The sequence below is a fragment of the Fulmarus glacialis genome, unplaced genomic scaffold (genome assembly GCF_000690835.1).
Source record: "Fulmarus glacialis isolate BGI_N327 unplaced genomic scaffold, ASM69083v1 scaffold12472, whole genome shotgun sequence".
NCBI lineage: Eukaryota > Metazoa > Chordata > Aves > Procellariiformes > Procellariidae > Fulmarus > Fulmarus glacialis.
Genome location: NW_009198484.1, coordinates 2,677 through 17,696, shown reverse-complemented (window position 1 = coordinate 17,696; position 15,020 = coordinate 2,677). Strand labels below are relative to the sequence as shown.

The 15,020-nt window shown below is 41.8% G+C and overlaps 1 protein-coding gene across 1 annotated transcript; it reads right to left on the bottom strand.

The window, feature by feature from the left end:
* Positions 1-2,337: 2,337 nt before the first annotated feature.
* On the bottom strand, positions 2,338-14,819 carry TSPAN9 (tetraspanin 9). The gene is made up of 8 exons (XM_009572919.1): positions 14,804-14,819; positions 11,820-11,833; positions 7,600-7,791; positions 5,860-5,934; positions 4,208-4,309; positions 3,473-3,604; positions 3,269-3,352; positions 2,338-2,471 (listed from the first exon to the last, which is right to left on the bottom strand). Exons 1-8 carry the CDS (start codon positions 14,817-14,819, stop codon positions 2,400-2,402), a joined length of 687 nt encoding a protein of 228 aa, XP_009571214.1. The 3' UTR covers positions 2,338-2,399.
* Between the last annotated feature and the right edge of the window lie 201 nt (positions 14,820-15,020).

Below are 15,020 nucleotides of genomic sequence, written 5' to 3'. Positions count from 1 at the left end.
TGCCCAAAGGGAGAATGCAGTGGAGCCATCAGATGAAAATCGTCCTGTATTTTCTTGCAAAAATGGGAACGCATCTTAGCAACTTCGGATACAGTCTTACATGTAGCAGCAAGTACACTGAGCCCCTTCTTCAACATGGAACATCCATCTCCAGTGGGGCTCAGATGCTCCTGGTCCCAATTTTTATTAGAAATTGAAGTAAAACTGGATTCAGTTTCTGTGCTTTCCCTCTGCTTCTTCCTTGACTCTTTCAAAGGCAATCCAAGTGAAATAGCTGAACCCATATGGCATTGTCTGCTTCAGTGGAAAACAAGAGCCCTGTGAAACTTTGGGCATTGTGCTCATATGGGCAAGGGCCATGCTCTAAGAATAGTAACCTCCTTCTTCACTGCAACACCCAAATTCATCGCTATCTCCCACACATTCACACTCCTTCCTGTGACACTGATTTCATAGGAACTCAAAAAAGTGACACGTAGGCCACACAAAACACTGTTGCTGCCAGATGTACAGATGCATGCAGGACCTATGAGGAAGATAAACAGGGGACTAAAAACTTCCATATATCAAGTGACTCAACAGCTATTTCAGCCCACAAGGAAAAGACAGGCTGAATAATACAATGAAAATGATATCTTTTAAGAGTTTAAAGTATAAATATTCAGACTGGACATTAAGAGAAACTTGTTTACCAGAGGAGTAGTTTGACATGGCATGGCTCTGAAAGGCACAAAATCTCCATCCTCAACAGTTTCTGAAACTCAGCCCAATAATGTTACAGTAAACCCCATCTCACATAGATGACAGTACCCCTTTGAGAGTGACATTGGATGAGGTAACCTCTGAAGGTCACTTCTGACTGCTGCTAATACAAAAAGCAGTGTTTCTTACAGAGCTGAGTCAAGCCCTGACCGGAGTTAAATCAGAACATCCTCCAGTGTCTGAGCCTTTCCTCCTTCCTTCACAAAACAGCAAAAACCTGAAACAAAGGGTAAATGGGGGCTGCTTGCAATGAAGCAGCATTCAAACTAGAGAAATATATGTTCAAGTTTTCTAACAGGAATGTTGGTAAAATGTTGGTTCACATGCATTGCAGTGAACTCTGAACTACCCCATTGGATGGACTTGGCAATCCGTCAGCAAGAACCAATTCTGTACTGAAGGTGTGACAACACATACTGTCTCTGAGTGCTGTTTTGGAAATTGCCCCTTTCCTGCATCATCTGGTCACCTTTAATCAAACCACCTTTTCCAGCTCAGGGACACAGCTGTCATCTGCCTGAGGAAACCCCTTCAATGAAGGACGTGGCATGACAATGTTGCCATCAAATTGCCATCCCCTTCCCTGATATCCAGCAGCGTGCCATGCCTTGGGCAAACTTTCTGAACAGGCAACACAATCTGTGAAGTCTGCTGCCAACTGGCCAGTAGGTCAGACTGCAATCTCTCTCCTTTGTGCCAGGGAGCAGTAACTTGCTTAGTCAGTACTTTTAGCTTTCAAAGTAGCATGACATCAAAGCAGCCAGACACTGCTTTGGGTGAGTAAAGGCATTGAAACTTTGCCTCACAGGACTAGGAAGCTCACCATCTGATCCACTGGGAAGGCATTGCATTCCATCTGAGAAAAGAGCCTCTGATTTGAAAGGAACCACCTTTGTTACAGTAAGGGCATCAAGACCCTGATAAAGGTAGATGATGCCTCCCCATGGACTTGAGAAAAGTTATGTCTTTATTTGCCTGCACCAACTGTCAACTTTGAAAGACATGTCTTCTGGATATCGCACAGTGGTTCCCAAATTAATGTACAATAAATGTGTAAAACCAAAAACAGCAAGAAGTTATAAGTCAGGCAACTAAATTCTAAGCTATATCCATCATAATCATCATCATCATCATCATCATCATAAAAAAGTATACACCGTAAGGTACAAGAAGCTGCAAAGCAAAGCAGCTCCAATTCCTAGGACTCTCAGTTAGAGTGGCTTTTCCGACTCTTCCAGTAAATTGGACATGAGGGTTGAAAACTTAATGGAAGACTTTGAATAATTCTCCCTTGAAGTGGAACACACATAAGTTTTGCACATATAGCATGGATTAGTAAAGCAAAACATTTTCTTAAGTTAAAAAACATTCTTAGAGCAGATCTATGATTTTGTGTAGAAAATCCATTTGTTTGGGGGGTTGCCCCCCTCTTTGGCAAATAAATGGCAAATGTGAAACAGAGAAAAAAATGAGTCAAATAACAAGTTGTGATAATAACTGGACAAGTAACAACAAAGTAGATCGGTCAATGGGACGGATTCCCTCAGCAGGGCTAGGCTTGATACCCTTTGTGGTCACTCCTTTTGTTCATTTTTATGATGAGACAGAAGGGTTGATGTGATAATGTTTCAGAGGCTTTAGGCATCATATTTTTTGCCAGTCCTGTGAATCTGCTGGAAGAGTGTCATGGAGAAGGCCATGCCAAGAATCTGAAGGAAAACAAACAATAAGGGCTTCAGTACAGAGAGACTGCCAAAATGGCACAGCTGACCTGTGTTCATGGTCCAGCTGTAGTTTTAAAAGTCATTCTGCATTAGCCGTATTTCTCAAGCTTCAACACTGATCAGTAAACTTGGACGTATGTTGTTCATTCACACAGTTATGTCCGGAGATGTATCTGTTAGAGCACAGATGGGGTCAAAAAGCTCTCAGGGCTCTTTGTCATATGTGCAACAATTTTTCAGAATCAATACATACTCTTCCTTTTTACCCAAAAACTTGTGCTTGTTTAGCCAGATAACTGTGACTGAAAAAATCAGATTCAGGTATTCTCCCCCAAAAGTACAGCAGTGATACAGGAACCCCCAAACCTTAACACATTATGATGATACCTCTGCATTTCTTTTTTAAAACACGTTAACCTGCTCAGTTCAGTGGCCATCATTTGACTCATTTTGGCAATTTCTAGAACTTGCTTCCAAAATTTACAGAAACAGTTCCCTAAGGGACAGCGTAACAAATGGTTAAACATGGGAACTCCAAAGTGGTGCTCTGAAGTCAAAATGCAGGTAAGCAAAACCACACTGTAGCATGTCTTCTTTGCAGTACTGACTGCTGACTTGCTTCCTTTCTGAGTAGATGACCTTAAATGAACTCATAAAACAAATCTGACATTTCTGAAATCACGATCAGACTCAAAGCGCTTAAGCACCAATTTTCACACAGCAGAATCAAGAACGCTGACAGCAAATCAAAGCCATGTTGACAAACATCATACCAGTATTACCTGCATTATGAGGATGCACATCCCAATCGAACCAAGGACATGCTTATTCTCATCGAACCAGGTCATAACTCTCTCATAACATCCCTGAAATGATGAAAGATGAAAATTGAAATCCCAAAGTCACGTTTTCTTTCACATGCATTACCTCTATTTTCTTCCTTCCCACCCCTCCCTAAGTCTTGACCTGGGCAAAGCGAGCCTTACCGTTTTCCACACTAATTCGGTGGAGTTCCGCCCACAGTCTTGGGAGTTTTCCGTACAACATCGGTCTGGGACAGTGTTTTCTCCCAGCACTGGGTACCAATCCGTAAAGTCATTCACACCACAGCATTTCATCTATGGCAAAAGTAAAGGATTAATAAATTAACTTAACTAGCACAATTTGAGAATCATGCACCACCACAAACTTTTACTTCCGCTAAACCACTGTATATTTTCAAAAGGGCTGCCACACACTTCTGTATTTTTAAAGTGCTTTGTGCTCAGTGATCACTAAAAGCAAATACTTAAAAACATAAAAAAACCCCAAAGAAAATAAACAGTCCCATGCCCAAGGTTATCTTACTCTTCTTGTCACAGAGACATGAGCCCAAACACCAAAACATAAAGTAATCTGCCCACAACTGCTGAACGGCAAAAGCCTAGCTGCCAAAGCCGCAGTTCTGCCTATGCAGATTTTGCTGCTTCTCCTCTATTTCAGATCATCTTTCTGCCTGTGATAGGCACAGAGAATCTCAGAGAGAGGTAAGCATCTTTCATGTTAGAGAGTACACTTTGATCCTGGGTTTCACCTTACTCCCTGGATGTTCAAGCGTGCAAAATCAGGAACCAAAGCCTGCATTAGCCATCTTTTAGAGTTGACACGGATGCCACAGTTAACAGACTGCAGCAGCCTTTATGGCCAAATTGTTACTTTTTTTCTATTGAGAAAATACGTACCTCTGCTTGAATGATATTCCATGCATTTTTCAGTCCAACATTATTTTCTGAATTGTATAGCTTCATACCTTCCTTCAAATCTTTCTTTGCACTCTCACTGACCTGCATCATGTAAAAAATACAGAAAGTCAATGCACTGCTGTTTAGAGGAAAGGACCAAATGGTACAGTCTTGCATACAGAATGTTTCTCTCTTACCTTCTCTCACCACAAACTTAATATGGGTAGAAAAGCTTCAAGACTCTTACAAGTCAATGGGACCTTTCAGCACCCACCAAGATCTAGTCTCTCCCTCAGATGGCAAAATACTGGATTAATTCTCGTAAGATAGGAGACCAAACAGCTTCCCCTCTGCTAAGAGTCCATCATACAGTCATTATCCGATCCAAACTAACTGAAGAGTGATGAGCAGACATCTGCTGAGCTTACTTTAACTTTGGCAATACCCCACAGCAGCCTCTCCTGCCTGTAACCTATAGCCTACTTTAATTTCCTAATATCATAAAACCAGAGTCCCAGCCTCCCAACCTTAACATAGTTATCCCTTGCACAGGCTATAATAAATGGCCAATACAAAATCAATTGACAAAGGGCATTACTATTGTTCTCCTTGAGGGGACAGGCTTCTAGGATTTATGACTTTCAAATGTGCTCTTCTTTCTTTAGAGGAGAAAGTTGGAATGCTTAATGGGAGATCTGAGATGTCCCATTTCTTGTATAAATTTCAGTTCGAGCCTGGAGTCCTGGATGCAGGTAGGAATGTACCTGGGCTCTGACAGCAGTGAGCTGGCAGCAGAGAAAGGATTAACCTATGGGTGCTGGCATAAAGGCCGACTATATTATAAGATCTGTTTCGTCCCGCTTTGACATCCCATTCAAACTCAGAAGTTCACCCCAGCTCCCTGAAAGCAGCAGGCATCATAATGACAACCTGGGAAGAGATACAAATTGGGTAGGAGCACAGTTTTAAAATCAGTCTGGACATGCTCATACTGTAAGGCTCTGTCCTGTCTTTAGCAGAGCTCTCCAGTTCCCCAAGGATTTTTCCAGTCTTACCTATCTGACAGGCCAGCCAGTTGTGCCTACTTCACTTAGTCTCTACTAGATAGCAGATTCCTACAGTTGGGCTTTATGAGGAGCTGCCTCTTGATCTGCTCCGCACCCTTGTCAAACTCTCTGGGACTGCCCAGTCAACTGAGACAGCTGGTGGCATCTGGAATAACCTTTGAATATCCCAGGCCTCTCCCCTCCAGTCCTGTTCAAGGGTTGGCCCTAAGAAGCTAACCAGGTCTTAAATAGGACTTCCCACAACCCAGGTCCACAAGATGATCAGTTTCTTGCAAAGAAATCAAACAGCTATGTTGCAGGCTATCTTAGCTTTTAGGAAAAGACTAAAAGGGAGGCCCTGGACCATGGTTTTACTTCAGGGAGGAAACTGTAAAGCTCAGCGAGTTCTTCTCTCCTGTTTGCCCTCCTCATCATTTCCTCCTCCCCCTGGAGAAGCAACTTACAGAAAACAGCCAAGATCTCAAGGTTAAACCTTCACCAAAGTGAAGAGCAAGGAGAACCCACATACCTCCATCAAACAAAAGCAAACGGAACCTGGTTTACATGCTAGTACAGATAATTAATCTATATGGCGTATTTGCTTACCTTGTCCATATAAACAAAGAACAAAATGAGTAATATCAGCTCTGCCAGGAGAATTATCAGCAAAACGATGAAAAACTAGAACAAAGGAAAAACAGACAGTGTATACACACTTGCCAACTAGAGAGCAAACCTGGGGCTGCTAGAAACTCTGAAGACTATAGGCCTTGTCTTCTAAACCTTTCCTCTACTGCCAAAACCATGCAAGTTTGCTTTCAAACTATTCAGGCATATTGATACTATGTTGCCACTAAAGCTCCTGTAGGTCTCACCATCAATGAGGAGGCTCACTGTCTAGTATTCTCTAAATCTTAAGAGATTTAGAGAATGCTAGAAACCTACTACCAGTTTGCAGGTTTCAGCAATGCTTTTGTCTTGCTTTTTTTGACTGCTGTCAAGCACACAGCCCTGATAGTCTCCTTCCTTCATACAGACTACAGAACAGATGCTAAACCCATTAACACAAAGATCAATGTGACGTGCCTCAGGAGTGATTCCCTAGCAGTTGGGCTTTAACCACATCTGACTGCCTGTTGAGTCATTATATTACTCAGCACTTCTATTCCAAACTCTCTGTAGCTGAAATCTCTCTCTGTAGGGGCATCCCAAGTGTGAGCTCCAGTAGTTTCTCATTACTTTCCATGCCTGCTAGTGGCCTTTATGTACTCGTGGACTGCCACGTAGGCACGGCATCCCCCATACAGACACTGGGGGAGATGTAGTATGCAGTGCAGCAAGCTCTCCAATCGGAAACTCGTGATAGTCATGACAGTATAAAAAGACTTTTGTAGAACCTTGTAAGAACATAAACACTCTTAAAAAAAAAAAACACAAAATTCAGCTGGTGTTGCAGTTTGTCTGGATGAACGACATAGACTCATTACTATTCTCTGTTTGCTTTGCTAGCTGTACAACATACAAAACCAAGCAAAACACAGGTGCACATTTGTCTTCCAGTTTTATTCTCTGAGGTGGTCTAAGGAATGCTGCCCAGCTGTTCCCCAACACCATGTAAGGGAGACTTTTACACAAGGAAGACTCACATGCTCCTTAATGTCATTCCACCTGTGATTCATAAACTGTGAAGCTGCCTGCTTTGAAAGCCCTCCTCTCACCTTCTGCCACAATACCTCTCTCCTTGGGGTGGGGATAAGCATGATGAAGCCTCCTGCGTTTATAGCAAAAGGAGTGACCCACACTGTGTTTCCTGAGAGGGGTTCCCAACCTCTGTGCTTCAGTGCTGCATAAAGACTGCCAAGGATCAGTTTATTTTTTTTTTTTTATTGGTGAGGCCTGGCAGAGACCTTGACTTCTTAACTTTGGGTCAGATGGTTTCCACCAACTTCTGACAAAGGCCTTACAAAAGGCTATTACACAAAATAGCCATGAGAGGCTTTGAGTGGCATCCAAAAGCAGCTGTGCTTAAGATTTTTCAGCCAATCCTTCTAACAGACATTTCCAGAAGGGCTATCCAGGTTGACCCTACAGTTCATGTTTAACCACTCAGAGGTAACTGATAATAATTTGCTTTGCTCTCTAATACATTAGGGGACACAGTAACAAGGATACATTTGCTACTACACCAATGATAGCACTGTGACCAAAGCTGTGGGATGTCATACTGCAAGCATACAGAAGATTGAAATCCAAGGGCAATATCATAGTGATCCACAAAACATTTAAATAAAATAATAACAAAGCAATAGTCACTGTTCTTAGTGAAAAGAAGTATTGATGTCTTACACTCAACAGGAGGCACTTGTTTTCCTTGATAGCACCTAGGCAGCCCAGAAAGCCGGTCACCATGATGACTGTACCAATGGCAATGACTAGGTTGGCAGCTGAAAGCGACGGAAAGCTAGGAGAAAATGTGGCGAAGTTTCCTTGCGACACAGACAGCCAGATGCCCACACCCAGCAGCCCACAGCCACATAACTGCAAAGAGATAAAAAAAAGAAAGGTTTCACCATTAAAATAAATGGCACTGGCTCCTTCCCCCTGACTCTGAAAGGAAAGAATTTCTCAAGCAAATTCTCAGGAAACTGTTCTGCAGTAATGCTCTCACTGGCTTGGTGCTGAAACAAAGTGAAACTAAATGTTCTTACATAGACTTGGTCATGTCACCTATACTTATAAATCTATTCAAAAGCCACTGGATGGCAGAATTCTCTTTTTGAAGAATCAGCACCTGAAACCATGGCTACCCATTGATCTCCCAACAGCACAACCCAATGCAATTTTTCTGTAGGAAGATAAAAAACATTATTTGAAAGAATGCTCCATTGCACTTATTTCTGCAGCCATCTACAATGTCTCAGAGTATCCAGTCCCGTATTTCCTTATCCTAGGGCAGGCAAGGAAGTCCTGGAGATAATTACAATCGATAGTATCATTTCAATAAATATTTCTCATAAAATGCCCAGTCCCAGTAGCCACATTGGGTTTTAGTATGAGTTCTCATTGCTTTACTGTTGTTTGCCAGTGTTCAATGTCACAAAAATCAGATTTCTAGGTTTATTATCTACAGGAAGCTCAACTTCTGCTACTCTCTGTCAGTGAGAGAACCTGAAGGAAATGCAAAGTTGCTAATAAAACATAAAATTAACTTCACTTTGCTTCTCACTCTTAACAATACCATGTCTGGTTAAGGAAATAAGGTTTCCCACCCTAAGTCATGTGGCAGGTCTTCAGAACAATGGCCAAGTGTTGCACTACAGGGGGCCTAAAAGCTGGCCATCTTCTAGTACTTGCTCAAAATGGCCATCATACAACTTTCCATCTGATCTGTGATCACTATGCAGTGAAATCAGAAGTAGGAGTTAGTTGCGCTTACATTAAATCTGTGAGCTATTAAACAGCACTATTAGAGTTTTCTGCCAAATCTAGGCTTTGCCAAGGTCAGAGGTGAAATTCACATCACCTTCACTGGCAGGGGGATCAGACTACATATTCCCCCCCCCCCCCCAACTCAAGAGTATTTTGCTCCAATTTACTTGGACCACTGCACGGGAAAAACAAAACAGCACCTAATCATGACTCACAGTGATATCCCAAAGCTGCTGGTGCTCACCTGTCAGCAGTGAGGAACAAGAAGAACAAAAGTTCTTGCCACCTAGCAGGTTCGCCACACCCAGCCCACGCCATTGTGCTTGCATAAACTTACAACTTGTACTCAAACTGGAAACTCAAAGTCCACTAAAATAGGGTTCAATCCTGCCTCGTGATAAGCACTAATCTGGCATGGTGAAGAGCTACAGACCTAACTTTTTTGGCAAACATCCCCACTTCCGTCTGAGGTAATTTTACCAGCAGATAGTTCGGGGTACAACTGGCTCCTTTTGGTTTTGCTGCTTCACAGAACATGAAAGAAAAACTAGAATAGTATCTTCTTGCATTTATGTCACTTTACCTATGAGTCAGGCTTATGTTTTCATAATCATATGCATAGTTATTTTCTTTTACTTCCACTGTGATGCTCCTGTCCCCTCTGAGCCCCCTTACTAGTTTGCTTGAAACTTTTGAAACTGCTTTGCATCTAGGGAGATTCACCAGTTTGGTGAAGAATTATGACCAGGAGTAGGTCTTATGCAAGATGCTCACAGGCATTCCCATGGGAGGCAGAGTAAAGTGTCTCCCAATGTTCCAAGTCCACAAGAGCTAACATCATGCAAAGCATAAAAATATAGGGTTGTGTAGGCAGAGAAAGAGAGTAAGAGATAACTATACTGCATTGGTGGTTATTTCCAGGTCCCCTTGCACCTAAGCATTAGCTTAGCAATCTGAAAAAAACCTCCACAACTGTCTAAAGCTCACAAGCACATGCATTGGGTAACACAGAGGAAATTTTCAGCACTCTTGTAAGGAGGCTGGGAAGCACCCCTGCTTCCAAAACTCAACACACAATAACTTTACAGAGTGAGTTGGGGAGCTCTACATCACTGGTTATGGATAAATGTCACAACATCTGTTTCCTGTAACAGAGCTGGATGCAGCTGCAACATGAGCGTGTGTAGCAGGAAAAAGTCAAACAGCTACTATCCCTATGAAAAGACTGGTACAAAACATACACACATACATGTGTCAGGAAAGGGCTACAGGACTTTGATCTCTTCTCCCAAACCCGTCCTCTCCAATTAATAGTCTTGAAGTGATTTCTCATTGCCTTTCACGGTATGTCAGCAAGGTCAATGTGAACTTGGAGTAGTAGAGAACTGTGGGGGGATGCAAAACAGAAGTCTCCTGATCACATCCTGCTGCAGGACCCAGTGGACATCACCACAGGTTTAAACTGTCTGCAGTTCATGGAATCACTCCTGCTTTAAATGTCATCTACTCTGTCCTTGAATTGCTGCAGTTTTAGTGCCTCAAGCCTTCTCAGGAATCCACTCTGTGGCTCAGCTGCTTCAACTGTTAGATGAGAAATGCAGGCAGTTGGTTCAGGCTGAGAGCTTGATGGTTCTGGAGGTTAGGAGCTCTCATCACACAACATTCATTTAAGGTTTTAAACGGCATTTCTAAGCTGCCAGGGCTGTACATTGCCAAGAGCTGATGGCACTTGAATCAATGACTTCATGACACTCCATGGATGAGACTGTAACTGCTTCCAAAGAAGTTTCTACCACAGACTGAAATTGTTCAATATAACTTTCCTTCAGAACCTGAATTCACACTTTAAAGGTTATTCACAAATGTGTTACTTGGACTTTCATACTCTATTAAGCTCAGAAATCACAGCCCTAGCTCAAGTGTTTTAAAAGAGGGCAGTGAATTCTGGAATCATCAGGCCAAAAGCAATAGATCATTGCAGATAATCAAGGTGGTGTAAGAGCAAGACCAGGGCAAAAGGCTTACAGAGGAAGGGCAAGTAAAGGACAAAAAGGAGCACATGCAATCAATAGAAAGATCAGCCCATGAAGTGTTGCACCTCAGTATCCAACTCCAATTATGAGGATAGTAGCAAAAGAGGTAGAAGAAATTACGAGCATCTCTTTACCATTTGAAAAAAAGGGGCACAATCCTTGACAGACGTTGTGTCTAAAAAAGAAAGGTGGCTAGGAAATGATTCCAGAAGGCTTATGTTTATGTTTATTGAGACAAAGTCAGAAGCAGCTAATCGCTTAGATGAGGGAAGAGAGAGCTACCTTCAAGCGTATGAAATCAGGAAAGTGACAGGCCCACTGATGCTCCATGGGATGGACATGAAGACAGAAAAGGACCAAGAGCAGAAGGAGAATCAAAGCTGGAGAGCAGAAAAATGGACAGATGGCCTCTGTCCCTCTGACAGGGTCTCAGTTCAGGAGACCCTCTATATACATTTGCATACAGGAGAGATCATTTCTTCACTTGCTTGTGGTAGCCACCCTAGTATTTTGGTAAACTCAGGAGCAAAACACTTTGCTTTCTGGCAGAAGACCAGTCACCTACTGCACCTTTACCTTTCCACGATGCCTCTAGCAGGGAGGAAGCATTCGACAGTTGATGTGAAATGTTTGCAACAAAGGTCTTGTGGATTAGCAACACACCTGTGCTGTCCCTAGGCAGACCACTATGGAGATACAACTTGAATGCCAGACATCTGAACATGTTGGGAGAAGAGTCCTTTACAATGCAAAATGAAGTGGTATGTCAACTGAGGAAGCAGACATGTCCACATGTGCTAATTCTTCCTGCAATCCTAATTTCCCGCTGAAGACAACCATGGAATAACTCCTTTCCAACTGCTGTAGTGACTGGGTTAACGTGCCAAAGTGCACAATGTGATTACAGTTCACTTCAGAGCTTTCTGACAACACACATTAGTGCAGTACTACAATTATACCACAGTATCTGCACTGATCATGCTCTCACCATGGCTGATTCCCAGGCCCACTGGGCAAGCTAAGGGAAGTTCTCCTTTTCCCAGACTTCTTACCTCCCAAAGTAAGATTTCTCCATCCCTAAATTTCACTGAAAGTTCAGATTACATAAAAAATCAGGTGATGGAGGGGCTATTAAAGATCACGGCTGATCTATGCAAACAGGATTATCTACAGTGACTGAAGAGAGTAAATAGTCAGGAAGACTTGCAAGAGATTTGATAAAAGACATGACATCCTAAAAAATTCCACAAGGTGGCATCCCATACCAAATAGCATTAACAGTTTAAGTCAAATTCTATTTTTTTCCTCTCCAGAGCTCCTCAATTTTTGTGCTTTCTTCTCTGTTTTTATCTCTGTCATTCTACTGTGTAGCAGCACTGTTGATGCTAAAATTTATGCTTTACACCTTAGGTCCCAGGCCAAATGCTTTTTTCACTCATGCTTCTTAAAAAAATCCCAAATAATTCCACTGACTTGGGACTTAATTGCATACAGCCATACCAACCAAAACTATCTAGAATTCTAGCAATAAAATAGCTTTCCCATTGACACTCTACCAATCTCATTTTTTATACAAAGTGAACACTGTAAAAATGCTCTCACAGCTATTTATTCTCACAGGATCCACTTCTTTCTGTCTGGTGCAACTGAATCCTGGAGGGTGAAAGCAGCAAAAATATATCAAGTCATCTTATAAATTCGTTTTTCACCATATAATTAAATAATATATGCTGCTTGGTATTTAATTGCGTGAGAGTGATGGCACTGACATGCCTTGCCCAGGGAAATGGTTCAACAGCATAATAAATTTCACTGGATTTTTCTTCTCAAAAAATGTTGGCTCATTTCCCTCTCATGATTAGAAATTATCATCCTCCAGGCAACCATCAAATCTTTCCTTCCCCAGGTGTTTATGTCATGAAGGTAACTGCAGAACACTATCATAAAGTCAGTCACATACATGGATACACACACTCTTACTTACAGGGTAATTTAGTCAAGCTATGGCACACATATTTTGAGCTTGAAAGCAAACAAAAGGAACACCAACTTCCCTCACAGTTTCTCCCTCACTTTGCTATTGCACTATCAAAGCCTGAAGTCTCTTCAGTACCTCAACATCCACCTGTCATCATCACTGTGCCCAGAAAACATACAGCATTCTAGGAAACATTAAAAAGAGTCTCAAATGCTTCAAGAGAAATTAGAACTCCAGATAAACCCAGAGAGACAGAAACCCAAAAGCAAGTCTTTCCCTGACAAGTGCTCTCATCAGAGTGGGAAAGGGCCTCTTTTATTTGATTCTGGATTTTTGAGCATTGTGTGAACTAATACAACAATATAAACTTTGACAATAGAGCATCATATCCAGATTTAGTTGCCTTAACCTAAAGAAGATATAGTAAGAGGTTACAAGACCTAGGGAAGGACAATACAGACGGTCAGAGGTATGCCAAGACTGACATATTGTACAGAAGGAGATTGTGCACAGGATTATCTAGCCTGGGAGGAATTATTAGACAGGATGTGAATGAAATATTCACAACTCTAGAGGTCAGTATGAAAACCAACAGCCTGTCTCTTTAATATTTTTCAGTAACAGGAACAAGGGGAATATTAGCAAGCATTATGTAGTATATTTTGCTTCACATAACGGAGAAGTAAATTGATAAATTATGCCATAGGTGATTACAAGAATCAAGTACTGTGGCCACAATTGTCAGTAAGGGCTAGATAATTTTATTTATTGGTAACAGCATTTGTAGTTTGTTAGCATACACACAAATAATGACATTACATGCTTCTCAGAGTAAGATAATGTATGCAGAATCCAGCAAAACTACCAAGCAGCAAACAAGTTGGGGTAAAGAAGGGGTAGGATATGCCATTCTGGTAAGGTTTATTAATAGAATAATATTGATAGACTTACCCTTGAAGTAAGTCATTGAAACAGCATCAGGAAACAGGAATCTGATAAGGAAGGCACTACCAAGAGGAAAAGGGATGAGGCCATACTTTTGCTGACTTTTGCCATCATTCCATCCTGGGCACACAATGTATGATGGAAAAACTGCACAACTAGGTGTGTGAGAGAACAAGAGTGCAGGGAAGATTTATGCTTGACATCAGACTCTCTACTGCTGGTTAAACACCAGGGGGGCTCTTAACAGACTTGGAATGGAACAGAGACATATAGAAACCAAATACTGAGAGACAACCACTAGGGGCAAAAAGAAGCAGCAAGTGTCTCTGTTTGTACCTCCACTTCGAATAACATGCCCTGGGCCATCTGTGGCCCAGTTACAGAGAACAGAAAGCTCCCCATCTTCCTCTGTGCTGTGTTAAAACAGGTGATCTTGCTTGAAGCAGAGATGATGCAATGAAAAATACATGGAACAGCTTAAATATGGCCCCCATAAAAATGGCCAAAAGCACAGGAGGTTTGTTACGAGCAATTACTAACAGCATGACTGCGAAAACAAGTGTCAGTGCTGAGAAGTGATTTCAGGACAAATGCAGTGACAAAAAGACACTCCGAATTAGGTTTTGACAGGCCTCTATTAAAACAAGAAGTCAACAGGGAGATGACCTGTACCAAAAGGACAAGGATGAAGAAGCCATGTGGACAACCAGAATGCAACACCAAAGCCTAGCACAGAAAGGTTTTTCAGTGTCTCGGTGGCTCTTAAAAATATCCCTTCTGTTGGGGTCAGCAACACTTCGGAAAAGCTGCCAGTAATATTTTCCATCTGTTTGGTAAGTCCTACAACATAAAGGTTACCTATCTTAGCTCTTCTTTTCAGGATAGAGAGATTTTCCACCATTTCTCCAAACTGACTCTCAGACCAGTCAGTGTGCAGAAGAGATGAGGAAGAGAATGGCCCTTATGAAGCAGCACGGTCTTCTCAGTTTGTCCTTGGTTGTTTTTTTTGTTTCTTTCTTTCATTTTCCTCTCTCTTTCATTTATGGTATCTTAATGAGCTCACAAGTTTCCTATGGAATCAAAAAGCAGCACATCTTGGAAAACAGTTTCAAAGGCTGTTCTTTCCCACCATGCATGGATTTTTAAAGAAAACTTCTATGAGACATGAAGATGAACATCATCTTCTTTAACAGCTGGAAACCTGATTCTCAGGAAGAGTTCACATCTTCTACGCATTTTGGATCTGGTGCTTCATTTGGAAGCAGTCTGGTGTGGTGATTCAAAACAGTAAGAGATACTGTTCAAAAAAACACCACCCTCTCTTCCTGTCTCAACAGACACAGCACTCCCTGTTCTTGTTTCAATGCACATTAACCTAAGTT